Here is a 19,198-nt window from a genome sequence, read left to right as displayed (position 1 = left end):
CGGGAAGGAAGAGAGGCGGCGGCCCACGGCTTCCTCTCTGGCTAATGGTGTGACGACGATTCATTTGGGGCCATTTAATGATCGTAAAGCCCGTTCTATTTATTGGCTATTAGAAATGGTGAGGGTGAGGTTTATTTCTCTTGGAAATAGCACATCCTCGTAATTGCACCAAAAATGCTGCAGGAGCTGTGCTTTCGGGATGACCAGTGCCGCGCTCTGTCCCCACCGCGTCTCGGTTCGGTGCTGGACACGCCCCGGGGCAGGGAGCAGAGGTGTCCTTGGCGGGCCCCCGGGTGCTGGTGGGTCAGAGGTCAGGGGTCTGGTGTTACTTTGCGTCTGTCGCTGACACTGTCACCCACGAGCTGCACCTTATTGTGTAGCATTTTATGATGATGCCATGTGAGAGGTTCTGTCTGTAAAACCTCTGTTGTGCCCGGCCAGCGTGGCTCCGGTGATGAGCATCGACCTAGGAACCAGGAACCAGGTTCGATTCCCGGTCAGGGCACATGCCTGGGTTGTGGGCTTGATCCCCAGTGTAGGGGGTGCAGGAGGCAGCTGATCCATGATTCTCTCTCATCATTGATGTTTCTCTCTCCCTCTCCCTTCCTCTCTGAAATCAATAAAAATATATTTAGCCCTAGCCAATTTGGCTCAGTGGATAGAGCATCGGCCTGCAGACTGAAGGGTCCTGGGTTCGATTCCGGTCAAGGGCACATACCTCGGTTGCAGGCTCCCGGCCCTGGTCATGATCATGGGGGAGGCAGCCAATTGATGTTTCTCTCTGTCTCCCTCTCTCTTCCACTCTCTCTAAAAATCAATGGAAAAATATCAAGTGAGGATTAGCAAAATAGTAAATATATATATTTAAACACACACACACACACACACACACACACACACCCCTCTGTTACCTCCCAGTGGGGAAGGAGAGAGCAGACACGTCCCTCGGGGAGAAGATGAGGGGGCAGAGTTGGAGAATTGCTAACCTGGAGCGCCATCAGCGGTTTCTGAACCCTTCCCCGGTTCCGATAGCTAAATTAGAGAGAGAGCCAGGGCCCTGTGTGGGACCCTCAGAGCTGCTGTCACAGGCCCCGGGGGCTTTGTTCCATCCAGACGTCTCCTGTCAGCGACGGTGGCAGGCTGGCGCCCTCCCCACGCCCACACGCCGGCCAGCGGTCCCTGGCCATGTGCCCGGTGCTTCCCTGGTGGGCAGAGCCCAGGGCACGCTGCGCAGGGGAGGTGGGGAGGTTGGCACTGAGCCTCATGAGTCAGCCCCGCCGCCGTGACGCTGCGCTCAGGACCACTGGGCCCCTGGGGTGGGCAGGGAGGGTGGCCGGCGTTTGGGAATGCCCTGGTGACTCTGAGACTCCTTCCCCACTCAGACCCCCAGCCCTGGACTTGGTCTGCCCTTGCCCTCGTCGAAACACCAGAAAGACAGCCAGGGACACACCTTGGTCAAAGGAACTTGGGTTCTTCAGCTGCAGCGAGAGAGAGTGCACGCTGGACTCTGTATGATGCGGTCAGAGGGACGGGGGGAGCTCAGGGTGGGGTTGGGGCTCTGCAGGTTGGCCGTAAAGTGGGGTTGAGGGAGCCGAGGCCACCTCTGGCCCGGGGGTGTCCAGATGATAGAGTGTCTCAGTCATTTAAAAATATATATATTGTTATTGATGTCAGAGAGGAAGGGAGAGAGAAACATCAGTGATGAGAGGGAATCATGGATCGGCTGCCTCCTGCACGCCCCACACTGGGGATGGAGCCCGCAACCCGGGCCTGTGCCCTGACCGGGAATCGAACCATGACCTCCTGGTTCCTAGGTTGACGCTCAGCCACCCATCCCCGCCGGCCGGGCTGGTAAAGCTTTTTGGGAAAAGGGTAGGAAGTGGAAATGGCAGTTGGAGAAGTACTGGACCCTATATGTCAACCATTTAGATTCCGTTTGGGGGCATTCCTGAATGTCATGTTCATGGAAACAGGACACCGAAGGAGGAGGGACTCTGCTGGTTCTGCTGCTTAGACCTTGGGTAGTTGGTGGCTGCCTGCTCCCAGATGGGGAGGGGGTGGCGGGTGAGAGGGCTTCTGAGTGATGACTGTTTGGGGAATTTGGTCAGGGTGTGCAGGGACCCTGGGAGAGGCGGACCCGGGTTCAGATCCTGCCTCTGGCCTGCGGGACTGGGTCCTTGGGCCAAGTCCAAACCCTCCTCCTGGTGCCTTCCGTCTGCTGCACGCCCACCATGTGCTGGGCACCCTGCCAGCAAACTGCCATCTGCGCGCTCGGCCCCGCTTCCCAAGTCAGGCGGGGGGGGCGAGGGGGGACGTTCATTATCCTCCTTTTACACGTGAAGAAACGCAAACTGAGGCGAGAAGCCTCGCGTCCAAGGCCACACAGCTGGCAAGGGCAGAGCAAGGACCTCAGGGCTGTTGGACTCGTGTTTTAGGCCTCGCTGCCTCTTCACCTCAGTCTCCTCATCTGTAAAATGGGCATTTGTGATTCCTGGGAATTGTGTTTCCAAGTCCGTAACACAGTTCTCTGTACCCACAGGGACCTGGCCAATTATGCGTTCCCTTGCCCCCTCCCCTCCCGCTCAGGGCGTCTCCGCTGCTCTGAGCTGCTTGGGTTGGTCCAGGGAGCGCCTGTGGACTTGCTGGCGTCCTGGCTTACTCTTCCCTGAGCCATAGCAGGGACTCCGGGGAAGGGACCGTCCTGCTAAATATGGTTTTTAGTCACTGAACTCCACTCTGCCCTTCGCAAAGGCGACAGTAAAATTGCTGCCTTTTATTTTGCCTGTCAGCCTAGCATTCCAAATGAAAGTGGATTGCTTTCTTTCTTTTTCTTCCTCCTGCGATATATCCACGCCCGGCCCTGGCTGGAAGTTCAGTCCCTGCACGTGCGTGGCCGGTCCTGGACGGAGGTGCCCCCTGGGTTTGCGGAATCGTGTGCCTCTGGCTGGGCGGCCTGGACTGCGAGTTGAGGGACAGATGCCTGGTAATCACAGGCTTCCTCCCACAGCAGGGCACTGGCAGGCACCGCCTGTTTTAAGGGGACATTTAAGCGCGTTTTAAAGAGCGAGACCTATAGCTTCTAAATGCAGGAGACCGGAGATGAATCCTTAAGACACCCCCTTCCTGTGCAAAAGGCGTTGGGAAGAGGAGGCTGAAGCCAGACCCCGCTGAGCGTGGCAGGTGCCGAAGGCCCGAGTGGTGTCCGGGCGCCTTGATGGGCACCACGGGTCGCACTTGTGCCCCTCAGAGCTGGTTTCTGCCTCCTCCCCTTTATTTATTTTTTAAATACCTTTTTATTGATTTCAGAGAGAGAGGGAGAGGGAGCGAGAGGTAGAAACAGCAATGGTGAGAGAGCATCATGGATCCGCTGCCTCTAGCACGCCCCACACTGGGGATGGAGCCCGCAACCTGGGCATGTGCCCTGACCGGGAATCGAACCCTGACCTCCTGGTTTGCAGGTCGACACTCACCCGCTGAGCCGGCCGCCCGGGCCTGAGCTGCATGCTCACGGAATTGTCTTTAGCCCCATCGGCCTGGACCACACACCGCCTCTCCTTCCTCCTCTTGCCGATGCGCGGATTCTGGGCAGGGAGAGTGGGAGGCTCCTCACGGGCGGCCAGGGGGCAGGGACAGGAGGGGAGCTGGGTGGGAATCTGTCCATCACCAACAGGGTGGGGGTGCGTGTCCCCCATGAATGACCAGCCTTCAGGGTGGGCTCCTGCCAGGTACAGTCCTGGCCCAGGTGTGCTCCTCCTCGGCCCGAGGGCCCAGCACTGGGAGGCGAGCTCCTGGCCTCTAGCGCCCCGGATTTGGCATCTGAATTCGGAACTGGCAGCGCGTTCGTGTCTGCCTGTGATTAAGTGAAGGACACTGGCATGGCAGTCCCGCGTGTCTCCTGCACACGGCACGGTCCCATCGGGCTGTTTTCCCTCGAGATCACAGGGAGGGCCGATGGACAAGAGGTAGCGGGTGCTGGCCGCCGGTCCCCCAGGACGGAAGCTCCTGGAGCGGCACCAGCTGGGCCCTGGGGCTGCAGGTCGGGTGCTCATTGCCTTTTCTGTGCTCATCCTGGGCCTCAGAGCCTGAGCCTCCTGGAGTGGCCTTGAGCTCCAGGCTTGGAGGGAGGCGGGGGGCGGGGGGCAGCCTCGGGGCCGGCAGTCCTCTCCTCCGGGGAGGGTGCGGATGGGACCCAGAGCCTCTCAGTGCCCCCTGGGCCCTGTGCCCACAGAGGAAGGAGGGAGGAATCTGCGCCCCCCGCGTGGCCATCCGTGGCGCCTGCCCACGCTCTGCTGTGTGGATTCCGTGTCCCACGAAGAGGCTGCGGGACGGGAATGAAGGTGATGGTAGCAGCCACCACAGTCAGAAAACCCACGGTTCCTGGTTGCCGCCCGATGCGCCCCGACTCACATGATCGTCACAGCAGCCCCGAGAGCAGGTGGCCCGGGGCCCCCAGAGGACGCCCCTGGCTCCAGGCCACGCAGCTCCCGAGTGGCCAGGCTGGTGGTGCCAGAACCAGCAGCTCACCCACGAGCTGGGGGAGGGTTTTTTAAATCTCATGCATTCGTGTCAGTGCCTGGGGGAGGGAAGAGAGGAGCTGTCTGCCCACGTCCTCCTGGATATTCTGCTGTTTCATTGTGAGCTGCTTCCATCTTTTCAAAGACAGACAGACAGACAGAAAGGCAAGCTCCGAGTGTGGGCCGAGCAGCCTCCTTTCTTGCATGGAAGGGTCTGGAGAGATCCTGGTATGTCTGAGGCATCCAGGGGGGTAGTTTTAAGCTGCCAACCTGCTTCCTGGGTTTGGGGCCGGCTCCCAGCCAATCAGAAGTGGGGAGGTTCCCCCATCTTTGACATTTAGCTCCCCCCTCATTAGCACCCTCGCCCCCAGTTGGGCTCTTCCTTGCATGTTAGCAGCATCTGCTCAGGGCTGCTTTCCTTCCCCGAGTCCTGACAAACAATAGCCTGGTTTCAAGAGGGATATTTATAACTCGGGACAGCACAGAGAAGTATTTGATTCCCACATGAGCATTTATGGGATTCTTTTATTTTTTTCATTCTCATGAAAAATTCATCCCCTGTTCCTGGGCTGCTCTCGTCTCCTAAGTTTGGGTGTCTGGGCTTGTCTGCTCTTTCTTCTTAGATGCTTCGGTGAGGTGGGAGCGGGGAGAGTCCCAAAGAAGACAGGACGGCTTGCAGCCTTGGGCAATCTCTTCTCTCGACTAGACGGTCGCCAATCCACTCTGTATTGCACGTGAAAGTGGCCCCTTTCCTTAAAGGAGGGTGAGAAGACCCTCATCACAAAGCTCCCAGCAAACAAAAGCTCGGGTCCCGACGGCTTCATGGGAGTTTTCCCAACATTCAAAGAGGAACTAGCACCTCTCCTCCTGACTATTCCAGAACATCCAAGAGGAAGGAACTCTTCCCAGCTCTATCTTTAAGGCCAGCATCACCCTAATCCCAAACCAGATAAAGACACTACAGAGAAGAGAATTACAGGCCAGTATCCCTGATGAACATAGATGCTAAAATCCTCAACAAAATATTAGCAAATCTGATCCAGCAATATATTTAAAAAATCATACATCATAACCAAGTGGGTTTTGTTCCAGGGATGCAAGGCTGGTACAATATTCGCAAATCAATAAACATGATACATCACATAAACAGGTTGAAAGACAAAAATCACATGATCATATCAATAGAAAAAGCATTCGACAAAATGCAACACCCATTTTTTTTTTAATATATTTTGTTGATTTCTTACAGAGAGGAAAGGAGAGGGATAGAGAGTTTGAAACATCGATGAGAAACATCGACCAGCTGCCTCCTGCACACTCCCCACTGGGGATGTGCCTACAACCAAGGTACATGCCCTTGACTGGAGTTGAACCTGCCCTCTGAGGGAGTGCACTGACCACCAGGGGGCAGTTTCTGCATTGAGCATCTGCCCCCTGGTGGTCAGTGCCCATCATAGTGACTGGTTGTTCTGCCGTTTGGTTGATTTGCATATTAGGCTTTTATTATATAGGATAGCACTGGAAGTCCTAGCCACAGCAATCAGACAAGAAGAAATAAAAGGCATCCATATTGGGAAGGAGAAAGTAAAACTCTCATTATTTGCAGGTGATATGATATTGTAGATAGAAAACCCTAAAGACTCCGCCAAAAACTACTAGATTTCATAAATGAATTTGGCAATGTAGTAGGATACAAAATCAACACCCAAAATTGATGGCTTTTTTGTACACCAGTCATGAACTCTCAAAAAGAGAAACGAAAACCCATTTACCATTGCAACAAAAAAATTAAGATACTTAGGAATAAAGTTAACTAAGGAGGCAAAAGACCTGTACTCAGAAAACTATAGGACCTTGGAAAAAGAGATAGAAGGAGATATAAACAAGTGGAAAAACATACCATGTTCATGGATTGGTAGAATCAACAGCATGAAAATGTCCATACTACGCCAGGCAATCTACAGATTCAATGCAATCCCTATTAAAATACCAACAGCATATTTCACAATTCTAGAACAAATACTCCAAAAACTTATGTGGAACCAAAAAAAAAAAAAAAAAAGACCCCGAATAGCTGCAGCAATCTAAGAAAGAAGAACAAAGTTGGAGGAATCACAATACCAGATCTCAAGTTACGCTACAAAGCCACTGTACTCAAGACAGCCTGGTATTGGCACGAGAATAGGCATATAGATCAATGGAACAGAACAGAGACCCCAGAAATCAACCCAAGCTATTACGTTCAATTAATATTTGACAAAGGAGGCAAGAGCATACAATGGAGTCAAGACAGCCTCCTGCACGCCCGCACTGGGGACTGAACCAGCAACCTGGGCATGTGCCCTGACCGGGAATTCAACCGGTGACCTCTTAGTTTCTGGGTCAATGCTCAACCGCTGAGCCATACTGGCCGAGCTGCTGTGAGGCTTTTATTGCATTGATGAGGTTATCTAAATGATAATTATCCTTCCAGCCTTCTTCACTGATAAGTTCAGTTACTATGTACAGAATACCTTGTAAAAATTGCTTTCTCACCTGGATGGAATTTCCCAGGCCCCACTTGGCGAAAGCGTTCTCATTTACAGAGGAACCTGGACTTACAGGAAAGCAAACACCAGGGCCGTGGCCAGGCCCCTGTGATAAGAACTCCTTAGGCTCTGCCTCTCCCCCCACCCCTCACTGTCCCTCACTCTTTGTTTTTAAAATATATTTTTGTTGATTTCAGAGAGGAAGGGAGAGGGAGAGAGAGAGAAACATCCATGATGAGAAAGAATCATTGATCGGCTGCCTCCTGCACACCCCACACCGGGGGTGGAGCCCACAGCCCAGGCCTGTGCCCTGACCAGGAATTGAACCGCGATCTCCTGGTTCCTAGGTCGACGCTCAACCACTGAGCCACGCCGACCGGGCTCCCTTACTCTCTGGATCCGTGTTTCTGAATTTGCCAGATTTGTAAGAAGGGTTGTGCAGAGTGAAGCGGGGCCCCTGGTGGTGTGTGAGTTGCAGGGGACTGGCTGGGGGGCTGGGGGGCTGGTGCGTGAGCCCCGGTCCCCGCGAAGGGTGTCGCGAGGGGGGGCCCGTGGGCAGAGGGGCAGCGATGGGAGTGCGCCCCATCCTGGCCGGGGCGTGCCGGCTGCTGCATTAAGCGCCTGGCCTGCCTGTTTCAGGTCCCACCCGGAAGATGCCCCCCAGCGCCAGCGCCATGGACTTCTTCCAGCTCTTCGTCCCCGACAACATGCTCAAGAACATGGTGGTGCAGACGAACCTGTACGCCAGAAAGTTCCAGGAGCGCTTCGGCAGCGACGGCGCCTGGGCGGACGTGACGCTGGCCGAGATGAAGGCCTTCCTGGGCTACATGGTCTCCACCAGCATCTCCCACTGCGAGTCGGTCCTCAGCATCTGGAGCGGCGGTTTCTATAGCAACCGGGGCCTGGCGGGCGTCATGAGCCAGGCCCGCTTCGAGAAGATCCTCAAGTACTTCCACGTGGTGGCCTTCCGCTCCAGCCAGGCGACGCACGGCCTCTACAAGGTCCAGCCCTTCCTCGACGCCCTGCAGAGCAGCTTCGACGCGGCCTTCAGGCCCTCCCAGACCCAGGTGAGGCGGGCTCAGCCGGCCCTCGGCCCTGGGCCGGGAAATGCGGGCCACCACCATTCAGCAGCTGTTCGTGGAATCGTCCCTGGGGTCCGCGGAAGCTGGAGGCCGAGGTGACCTGGGGCCTCCTCCCTTCCTCCCCCGACTCTGAGGTCACTTCAGGGTCATCCATGTAAGACCCAGGGGACGTGCAGATCAGCAGCTCCCGACCACAGACGATCAGAACTCGGGGTTTTGCTCTGAGATGCACTTTTTCTCCTCTTTTCTCCCCATCCTCCCTCTCCTTTATTTTATTTTTTAAAAATATGTTTTTATTGATGTCAGAGAGGAAGGGAGAGGGAGAGAGAGAGAAACATCAATGATGAGAGAATCATGGATCAGCTGCCTCCTGCACGCCCCACACTGGGAATCGAGCCCACAACCTGGGCAAGTGCCCCGACCGGGAACCCAACCGTGACCTCCTGGTTCACAGGCTGACGCTCAACCACTGAGCCACGCCGGCCAGGTGGAATTCATTTTAATGCAGACAGAAAAGAGGGAAAAACAGTGAGGACAGAAATTCTCGCTGGCCCCTCCACACTGGTGAGGTGTGTGGTTTGCGCTGATGACACGGTAATGCAGGTGGGTGGAGGCATTGGCTCTGGGAGGAGGAGTGGAGAGGGCAGCTGAAGCGGTCTCTGTGGCGTCCCTCCCCCTCTGCGGCGTCCCTCCCCCCTCTGCTCCATTCCCCTCCGAGGCAGGCACTCAAAGTTTTGCTAGAGTGGTTCCAAATGGGGCTCGAATGTTTGATGAGCTGCACAGAGCTGGCGAGTTCAGGAAGCAGGTGGGAGGCACCTCCTCCAGGCAGCTCGCCAGGCTTTTCCCGCCTCTAACCACAGAAAAGCCGAGGGCTCAGAACCGACAGGCCCTGTGGTTTTTAATGGCATCCAGGCAGCATTAAGGAGAGATGGAGGGTATGGTGAGCATTCTTCTCCCTCTGCCCTTGGCCCAGTGCGTCCTGACTCCACCCGGAGCCTGTTGGGGAAGCAAAACTCGGGCCCTGCCCCAAACTTGCTGAATCAGACCTGCCGTTAGCAAGTCCCCCCACCCTCCCACCCCCCCACCGTGACCAGTTTGTCCGTTCAAGCTTGAAAGGCACCGACAGAGAGCAGGGGTCGTCAGTACACTCTCCCTGTCTGTGGCCAGAGGCATCAGTTCTGCTATTGTGGCCCGAAGGCCGCCATCAACAGTGCGTGAGTGAGTGAGTGAGCAAGCGAGGCAGGTTCCAATAAAACTTTATTTACAACAGGCAGGGAGGGGCCAGACACAATCTGGCCCCTGATCCAGGACATCTTGTGGAGTTCCTGGGATGCTGTTAGTTCCCACACTGCATTTCAGTGAGACAGTTCAGAATTCAGCCTGAATCAGGACTGAGGAGGGAAGGGTGGCAGAGTGCTAGGATTACCCCAAAGTCTCCCCAAAAAGCTTTGACTCAAAGAAGCAAAACTTTGACCACCCCTCGGAGCCTGTTTTTATAATTCCATTTCTTTTTACTAAACTGTTGTCTTGTCACTGAAAATGTCCTACCACCGTGTTGTCAAGCAGCTAAAACAAGGTGACATGATATTTAAAGTCGCCTCGGGACCCCATGTCAGAAAGCACTGGGCGCCTTGAGGGAGGGCGGAGAGCCCGGGCTGGGTCAGAAGGGAACTGGGGCCTTTCAGGAGCCGGGAATGAGCGGGCGTAGGCCAGCCCGAGACCCGTCCTGATGCCTAAACAATTCGTGTGTTTTTCTTGGTTTCCCCCAGGGCAGAGGTCAGATCCTTACGTCTAAGTTCAGCCCTACCTGGTGTGGCTCAGTGGATAGGGCATCAGCCTGCAGACTGAAGGGTCCTGGGTTCGATTCTGGTCAAAGCCACTTACCCGGGTCCTGCTCAGGGCTCGTGCAGGAGGCAACCAATCGATGTGTCTCTCTCACATCGATGTTTCTCTCTGTCCTTCCCTCTCTCTTCCACTCTCTCTAAAAACCAATGGGAAAATATTCTCGGGTGAGGATTAAGAAAAAAAGGTTCAAGTTCAGTGTAAGTCTGTTTTGAGCCAGTGAGGGGAAGGACAGCCGAGCAGTGGAAGCCCTCACCTGCGAGTGGAAAGGTCTCCCATGGAAAGAAGTGGGTGCCCCCACCAGGCGCGCCCCGGGAGAGGTCGGCCCCGGCTGGAGAGCCCGCTACCGAGGGAGGGTTTGGACTGGGGACCTGCCGCCGATTTTCTAAATTCCTGCTCTGTGTCAGGGCCTGTGCTGCGAGCTCTGCACCCCGTTTCTCACTTAGTCCCCCCCAAACACCGGTGCAGATCCTGCTGTTCCCCTTCCACAGACACGCGTCCCGGGACCAGAGAGGTCGAGGGCCTTAGCCACGGCCCCACAGCGGGTCAGGGCCAGAGCCGAGACTTGAGCCCAGACCTGACGAGGCCCTGAGCCCGCGCTGCCGCCCGTGAGCATCCCCGCTTGTCCTCTCCGGCAGGTGCTACACGAACCCCTGATTGACGAGGACCCCGTGTTCATCGCCACGTGCACGGAGCGGGAGCTGCGCAAGAGGAAGAAGCGGAAGTTCAGCCTGTGGGTCAGGCAGTGCTCGGCCACCGGCTTCATCGTCCAGGTGAGCCCTGGGCAGGGCCACGGCTCGCATGGTAGCCGATGAACCCTCTGCCTTCCCGCTGTGCGTCACGCAGACCTTCCCGCGGAGGCCGGGGCCGGTGCTGCCTCCACGGTGAGCACTGGGGTGGCCGGCACTGTCTCCACGCTGAGCACTGGGGTGGCCGGCACTGTCCTCGGCCTGTTCCTCCCACCCAACTTGGCCCCTCTGGTTAAACTGATCAAGACTCAGGCCCCACCCGGCCAACGTGGCTCAGCGATTGAGCGCTGACCTATGAACCAGGAAGTCACGTCACATGCCCAGATTGTGGGCTCCATCCCCAGTGTGGGCCATGCAGGCCGGTCCATGATTCTCTCTCATCATTGATGTTTGCATCTCTCTCTCCATCTCCCTTCCTCTCTGAAATCAATAAAAATATATTTTTTTAAAGCGATAATTAGGTTAAAGTGAAGGCATTAGGGACGGAAGCCGCGCTGCCCAGCGTGGGCCTGGCCGCCGCGCTGTGGGCTCACTGGCCCGTGTTTCCCTGACAGATCTACGTCCACCTGAAGGAGGGCATGGGCCCCGACGGGCTGGACGCGCTGAAGAACAAGCCGCAGCTGCACGGCGCGGTGGCCCGGAACCTGTGCCGCAACGCGGCCGGCAAGAACTACATCGTCTTCACGGGGCCCAGCATCACCAGCCTGGCGCTGTTCGAGGAGTTTGAAAAGCAAGGTTTGTCGTGTGGGGAGCTGTGAGCCTGGCCCTGACCCGGAAAGTGGTGCTGGGAGAGGTTGGGGTGGAGTGGCGTCCGCACAGACCGTGCGAGGAGGCCTTTCCCGGGAGCAGATCACTGCAGCCCTGGCCGGGACCTGCTGGGCACTGGAGCTGAGGGCCCCAGTCCTGGCTCCGGTCTGGGGACAGGTCGGCACATAGCCCCGCCCATAAGGCCACGGCCACTGAAGCAGCCTGAGTGTGTAGTCCATTCGCTGCTGTAACAAAAGGCCACAGAGCAGTGGCTTACAAACCACATGCACACCCGCCTATACACACATGCACAGCCTACATGCACTCACACCCGCCTATACACACATGCATAGCCTACATGCACTCACACCCGCCTATACACACATGCACCACCTACATGCACTCACACCCGCCTATAACACACACCACCTACATGCACTCACACCCGCCTATAACACACACACACACCACCTACATGCACTCACACCCGCCTATAACACACACACCACCTACATGCACTCACACCCGCCTGTACACACACACACCACCTACATGCACTCACACCCGCCTATACACACACACCACCTACATGCACTCACACCCGCCTATAACACACACCACCTACATGCACTCACACCCGCCTGTACACACACACACCACCTACATGCACTCACACCCGCCTGTACACACACACACCACCTACATGCACTCACACCCGCCTATACACACACACCACCTACATGCACTCACACCCGCCTATACACACACCACCTACATGCACTCACACCCGCCTATACACACATGCACCGCCTACATGCACTCACACCCGCCTATACACACACCACCTACATGCACTCACACCCGCCTGTACACACACCACCTACATGCACTCACGCCCGCCTATAACACACACCACCTACATGCACTCACACCCGCCTATACACACACACCACCTACATGCACTCACACCCGCCTGTACACACATGCATAGCCTACATGCACTCACACCCGCCTATACACACATGCACAGCCTACATGCACTCACACCCGCCTATACACACATGCACAGCCTACATGCACTCACACCCGCCTATACACACATGCACAGCCTACATGCACTCACACCCGCCTATACACACACACACACCACCTACATGCACTCACACCCGCCTATAACACACACCACCTACATGCACTCACACCCGCCTATACACACACACACCACCTACATGCACTCACACCCGCCTATAACACACACCACCTACATGCACTCACACCCGCCTATACACACACACCACCTACATGCACTCACACCCGCCTGTACACACATGCATAGCCTACATGCACTCACACCCGCCTATAACACACACACACCACCTACATGCACTCACACCCGCCTATAACACACACCACCTACATGCACTCACACCCGCCTATACACACACACCACCTACATGCACTCACACCCGCCTGTACACACATGCATAGCCTACATGCACTCACACCCGCCTATACACACATGCACAGCCTACATGCACTCACACCCGCCTATACACACATGCACAGCCTACATGCACTCACACCCGCCTATACACACATGCACAGCCTACATGCACTCACACCCGCCTATACACACACACACACCACCTACATGCACTCACACCCGCCTGTACACACACCACCTACATGCACTCACACCCGCCTATAACACACACCACCTACATGCACTCACACCCGCCTATACACACGCACACACCACCTACATGCACTCACACCCGCCTATACACACACACACACCACCTACATGCACTCACACCCGCCTATAACACATGCACCACCTACATGCACTCACACCCGCCTATAACACACACACACCACCTACATGCATTCACACCCGCCTATAACACACACCACCTACATGCACTCACACCCGCCTATAACACACACCACCTACATGCACTCACACCCGCCTGTACACACATGCACAGCCTACATGCACTCACACCCGTCTGTACACACATGCACCACCTACATGCACTCACACCCGCCTATACACACATGCACAGCCTACATGCACTCACACCCGCCTATAACACACACCACCTACATGCACTCACACCCGCCTATACACACACACCACCTACATGCACTCACACCCCCCTATACACACACACACACACCAACTACATGCACTCACACCCGCCTATACACACACACCACCTACATGCACTCACACCCGCCTATACACACACACCACCTACATGCACTCACACCCCCCTATACACACACACCACCTACATGCACTCACACCCCCCTATACACACACACACACACCAACTACATGCACTCACACCCGCCTATAACACACACCACCTACATGCACTCACACCCGCCTATACACACACACCACCTACATGCACTCACACCCGCCTATACACACATGCACCACCTACATGCACTCACACCCGCCTGTACACACATGCACCACCTACATGCACTCACACCCGCCTATACACACGCACCACCTACATGCACTCACACCCGCCTATACACACACACCACCTACATGCACTCACACCCGCCTATACACACACACCACCTACATGCACTCACACCCGCCTATACACACACACCACCTACATGCACTCACACCCGCCTGTACACACACACACACACCACCTACATGCACTCACACCTGCCTATACACACACACCACCTACATGCACTCACACCCGCCTATAACACACACCACCTACATGCACTCACACCCGCCTATAACACACACCACCTACATGCACTCACACCCGCCTATACACACACACACACCACCTACATGCACTCACACCCGCCTGTACACACACACCACCTACATGCACTCACACCCGCCTGTACACACACACACACACCACCTACATGCACTCACACCTGCCTATACACACACACCACCTACATGCACTCACACCCGCCTATACTCACACACACCACCTACATGCACTCACACCCGCCTATACTCACACGTACCACCTACATGCACTCACACCCGCCTGTACACACACACGTACCACCTACATGCACTCACACCCGCCTGTACACACACACACACCACCTACATGCACTCACACCCGCCTGTACACACACACACACCACCTACATGCACTCACACCCGCCTATACACACACACACACCACCTACATGCACTCACACCCGCCTATACACACACACCACCTACATGCACTCACACCCGCCTGTACACACACACCACCTACATGCACTCACACCCGCCTATACTCACACGCACCACCTACATGCACTCACACCCGCCTGTACACACACACACCACCTACATGCACTCACACCCGCCTGTACACACACACCACCTACATGCACTCACACCCGCCTATACACACACACCACCTACATGCACTCACACCTGTCTATACACACCACCTACATGCACTCACACCTGCCTATACTCACACGCACCACCTACATGCACTCACACCCGCCTATACTCACACGCACCACCTACTAGTATATGCACTCACACCCGCCTATACACACACGCACCACCTACTAGTATATGCACTCACACCTGCCTATACACACATGCACCATCTGCTAGTATGTGCACTCACACCCGCCTGTACACACACGCACCACCTACTGGTATATGCACTCACACCTGCATATATACACGTCTCCCATGCACGTGCCTCAGATGGGCAGTCCAATGAGTAGCCCGTCCTGTCCTGAGCCTGCTGGGGCTGGGGAGCCGCCGGCGCTGGGGAGCTGCCGGCGCTGGGCAGCCAGGGGACTGATGCCTGGGCCTGTGTCCCCCCTTAGGGATCTACTGCTGCGGGCTGCTCAGCTCGCAGAAGAGCGACTGCACGGGGCTGCCGCGGTCCATGCTCGCCAGCCCCGCCACGCCGCCCGCGCGGGGCCAGCACCGCATCCGCACCAAGGGCAGCATGTCGCTCATCTGCTGGTACAACAAGGGCCACTTCCGCTTCCTGACCAACGCCTACTCGCCCCTGCAGCACGGTGGGCCTGGGGACGCGGAGTGTGGGGGAGACACGGGGTGGGGGGGGGGAGTCGGCCATGCCCCGCCACCCGGTGCCGCTCAGCAGCTGGGCTGCGGGCTGTGGCTCCTGCCAGGCGCCGGCGGCGAAGGAACAGCGAGGGGGGTGGCGGGGACTGAGGCGCCTCCGAGTCCCTCGTCCGTGGGTCTGACAGCGGCTGCGTGTGAAGGGCTGCCGGGCTCACTGGGCCCCGCGGTTCTGCGGGAGCCTGTTCCGGTGGGAAGGGTGCATGTCCAGTGTCTGCAGCTCTCGGGCCTCGGAAGTGGTGACCGCAGGCCAGGAGCCTCCCCTTTCCAGGCGGAGCAGTACCTCACAGGGCAGTGTCCCCCCGGGGTGGGCAACCTGGCTCATGCACCTGGGACACTTGGGGAAACTGAGGCAGGCCTGGGTTTTTGAAGCTGCTCCCCTGAGCGTTCGGCTGGAATCTCGGTGTCCAGTTAAAGGGATGAAAACAGCGGGAGGAAGGCAAGAGGGACAGCAGCCTCTGCGCTGAGACTGGCGGGTAGAGCGGGCCGGAGCGACTGCCTGTGCTCGCTGACCTCAGCCCCGCTGCCTCCTCCTGTCCTCCCCCTCCCCCTCCTCCCCCTCCTCCTCCTCCCCCTCCCTACTCCCCCCTCTGCTCTCTGGTTTACATGGGCACCCGGCGGGGGGACAGGCACGGGCGAGTCGCAGGCAGGGCACACGCGGGCCGGGCTGACACTCTGTCCCGCAGGGGCGATCATCAAGAGGAGGAGCGGGGGGGTGCCCTGCCCCTTGGCCGTGGAGGCGTTCGCCGCTCACCTCAGCTACATCTGCAGATACGACGACAAGTACAGCAAGTAGGTGCCGCCGCTCCCGTCCGGGGCGGGGGGGGGGGGGGGGGCGCGGGGCGGGGCCCTGCAGAGTCACCGGCACAGGATACGGGGATACGGGGTACGGGGACGGGCGGTCAGTACTGCCCCAACTTCAGATCGAACGATCGAAAGATCCCAGGCCCTGGGTCCCCCGGAGCCCTCCCCCGGCTCCCAGGCTCGACCCAGCAGCCCAGCCTTCCTCTGGGCACCAGCCCTTCTCGGCCCCTCCCTGCCCGAAGGTGCCTCCTTCCGCCTGCTCACCCTTCCCTCCGCCACTGGCCCAGACCCCGCGCCCCTGTCCCCCTCAGACCCTCCCGTGGCCGTGGTCTGCCAGCGGCTTCCCAGTGATTCCTGCCACGGTGCCCTCACAGGCGTGGCCTCATCTCGAGTGTCCACATAGAACGGACGGGACGCGGTGTCTGCGTGTGCCCGCAGTGCTGTCTGCTGGTCTGGCCGGGCGTCCTTACGTTCCAAACAGGAACTGAGCAACGATTGTCGTGGGACCTGGGTTTGCCACCAGGTCACTAGTCCTGGCCTCACACCCAGAACCGGGTGGGACCAACCTCAATGGCCCTGGGCCATGGACTTGGCCTCTCAGAGAGGCGACATCTGGGCGTGGCCGGGAGCCACTCTGAGGGGGCCCCTGAGCTGTCTCCTGCGTCCGCTCTAAGGGAAACCTGCCTGTTTAGGCATCTGCTGGGAGCCTGTGGGTGGGCGCGGGGAGGATCTGACCCCAAACCCTTCGCCCTCAGAGCGGAGACAGGAGTGTAGACGAGGCAGGAAGAGAGGCGCCCTGTGTGGGGTTAGCCCAGGAGGACCCTGGGCCCTGTGCTCTGAGCCACAGATGTTCAGCTCTCCTCTCCCACCCCTGTGATGGGAGCTGTTCTCCTCTTTCTTTTAAAAAATAAGTTACTGATGTCAGAGAGGAAGGGAGCGAGAGAGAAACATCAATGATGAGAGAGAATCATGGATCGGCTGCCTCCCGCACTCCCCACATAGGGATCGAGCCCCCAACCCTGGCCTGTGCCCCGACCGGGAATCACACCCTGACCTCCTGGTTCATAGGTGGATGCTCACCACTGAGCAACCCCGCCGGGCTGGGGCGGCTCCTGACCCCCCGTGTCCGCGCAGGTATTTCATTTCTCACAAACCCAACAAGACCTGGCAGCAGGTGTTCTGGTTCGCCGTCAGCATCGCCATCAACAACGCCTACATCCTGTACAAGCTGTCGGACGCCTACCACGTGCAGAGGTACAGCCGGGCGCAGTTCGGCGAGAGACTCGTGCGGGAGCTGCTGGGCCTGGAGGACGCCTCTCCCACCCCCTGACCAGGGCTGGGCTCGGGGAAGGACCAGGTGGGGGGGAGCCTGCCGTCGACCTGCCCGCCCGGAGCCTGGGGACGCGGTGCGAGGAGGGGGCACCACACCCCGTCTCCACACGCCACGTGCCACCAGGCCGCTGCCAGGCCGGTTCTCAACCGGCGTGCCATCCTCGATGCCCGCGGAGCCTGCAGGGGCCTCACTCAGCACCCCGGGCCGGGAGGGGTGGTGCCCCCAGAGCTGCCGGGCAGGGCGAGCCGCGGCACGTTGCTGGAAGCGCCTGCTCTGTAAAGACGTGGGGACGTGTGTGGCCTGGTTCACTCGTGCCGTGTGGACGTGACCTCAGCCAGCGGGATGGGCTGTGCGCGGCTGAGGTCGGTCGGTGCGCGGAGAAGACGGGTTTTCCGGATTCGCCTCGTGGAGGAGGAAACGAACTGGGCGTCCGTAAAGCGCGGGCATGAGCGCGGCCTCCCTGCTCCTGCGTCCGCGTGGCCGGGCCCGGGGAGGGCAGGGGCACGCCCACAGGCGCGGTGAATGAAGTGTGACGCTATTTTTTATTTTTAAATATATCTTCAGGTTATTTTCTTACTGTTGCTTAAGGTCGTCTGTAAAAGGAAAATGTCTCCCTTCTTTCCCATCCCCCTGGCCTCACCAGGTCTGGATTCTGCGCCTGGTGCCCGTGCTCGGGCCAGAGAGGGAGCTCGCTTCCAGAACAGATGGGGTTGCCTCCCCCAGGGGCCCGGGGGCCTGCGGGCCTCTCGCGTGTCATTGGCGGGATGACTGGTCTTGACAAAGACGCAGCGTCGCTGAGACAGACGGACCGTCCCCGGACGGCCACTGGCTACGTCTCGGTCCTGCGTGGGCCAGTGTTTGCCTGTCTCCGGTCGCACATGGGATGGGGGGTGGGTGCTGGCTCGGCTGTGATTTCCCGAGGGGCCGGGCCTGCTCACCGCGGGCCGGACACGAAGACAGGACAAGCAGCGGGCAGCCAGGGCCCACTGTTCCCAGAACATCAGCCAGAGCGGCCGACAGGCTGCCGTCCCCGAGTCCCTTCTGGAGCCACACACTCCCCTCCCGCCCGACGGACGAGCCCTCATGTTCACAAACGCAGAATTTGTTCTCCTCGGGCCCGGGACGTTCCCGTGCACACACCTGTCCGTTACGTGTGCTGGCAGCATGCCCACCTCCGTGCCCCCCTGTGCCCCCGTGTCCTCGGCTCGCGATGACCACCTCGTCCCCGGTGTCCACTCAGGGCCACGACCGCGGCCGGATTCTCAATCGTGTTTCCAGACGCCTTTGCCGCGCCCTGTACACGGGAGCGAGAGCACTTTTACCACGTGGAGAATCTATTTTTAATTTGTGATGCTTTTTCTACCAGGTCCACTGTCTCTGAGCTGAATGTGTTCCCCAGACTTAGGGAGTCTCGAATGCAAGCTGGGGAGTTGAGTTTTCTTTTCTGTCCAAATAAGTAAAAGGAAAAAATAAAAGTCTATTTAGATGTTGAGT

At 57.8% G+C, this 19,198-nt stretch overlaps 1 protein-coding gene across 3 annotated transcripts in view; it reads left to right on the top strand.

Moving 5' to 3' along the window:
* Positions 1-19,196, top strand: part of PGBD5 (piggyBac transposable element derived 5) — a 29,320-nt gene extending 10,124 nt beyond the window's left edge. Inside the window, exons 2-8 of one of the 3 annotated variants that reach the window (XM_036354945.1) lie at positions 7,390-7,509; positions 7,682-8,109; positions 10,605-10,739; positions 11,270-11,450; positions 15,306-15,503; positions 16,254-16,359; positions 17,506-19,196. In XM_036354945.1, coding sequence (XP_036210838.1) covers positions 7,390-7,509; positions 7,682-8,109; positions 10,605-10,739; positions 11,270-11,450; positions 15,306-15,503; positions 16,254-16,359; positions 17,506-17,701 — 1,364 coding nt within the window. In that variant the 3' untranslated portion in view covers positions 17,702-19,196. Of the gene's footprint in view, positions 1-4,147; positions 4,743-7,389; positions 7,510-7,681; positions 8,110-10,604; positions 10,740-11,269; positions 11,451-15,305; positions 15,504-16,253; positions 16,360-17,505 lie in introns of those variants that run through there. The other 2 variants (XM_036354948.1, XM_036354947.1) reach the window with 2 other exon arrangements.
* Positions 19,197-19,198: the final 2 nt, after the last annotated feature.

This window comes from Myotis myotis, unplaced genomic scaffold (genome assembly GCF_014108235.1).
Source record: "Myotis myotis isolate mMyoMyo1 unplaced genomic scaffold, mMyoMyo1.p scaffold_m19_p_21, whole genome shotgun sequence".
NCBI classification, from domain to species: Eukaryota; Metazoa; Chordata; class Mammalia; order Chiroptera; family Vespertilionidae; genus Myotis; species Myotis myotis.
The sequence above is the reverse complement of the archived record's forward strand: the minus strand, read 5'-3'. Positions and strand labels throughout refer to the sequence as shown.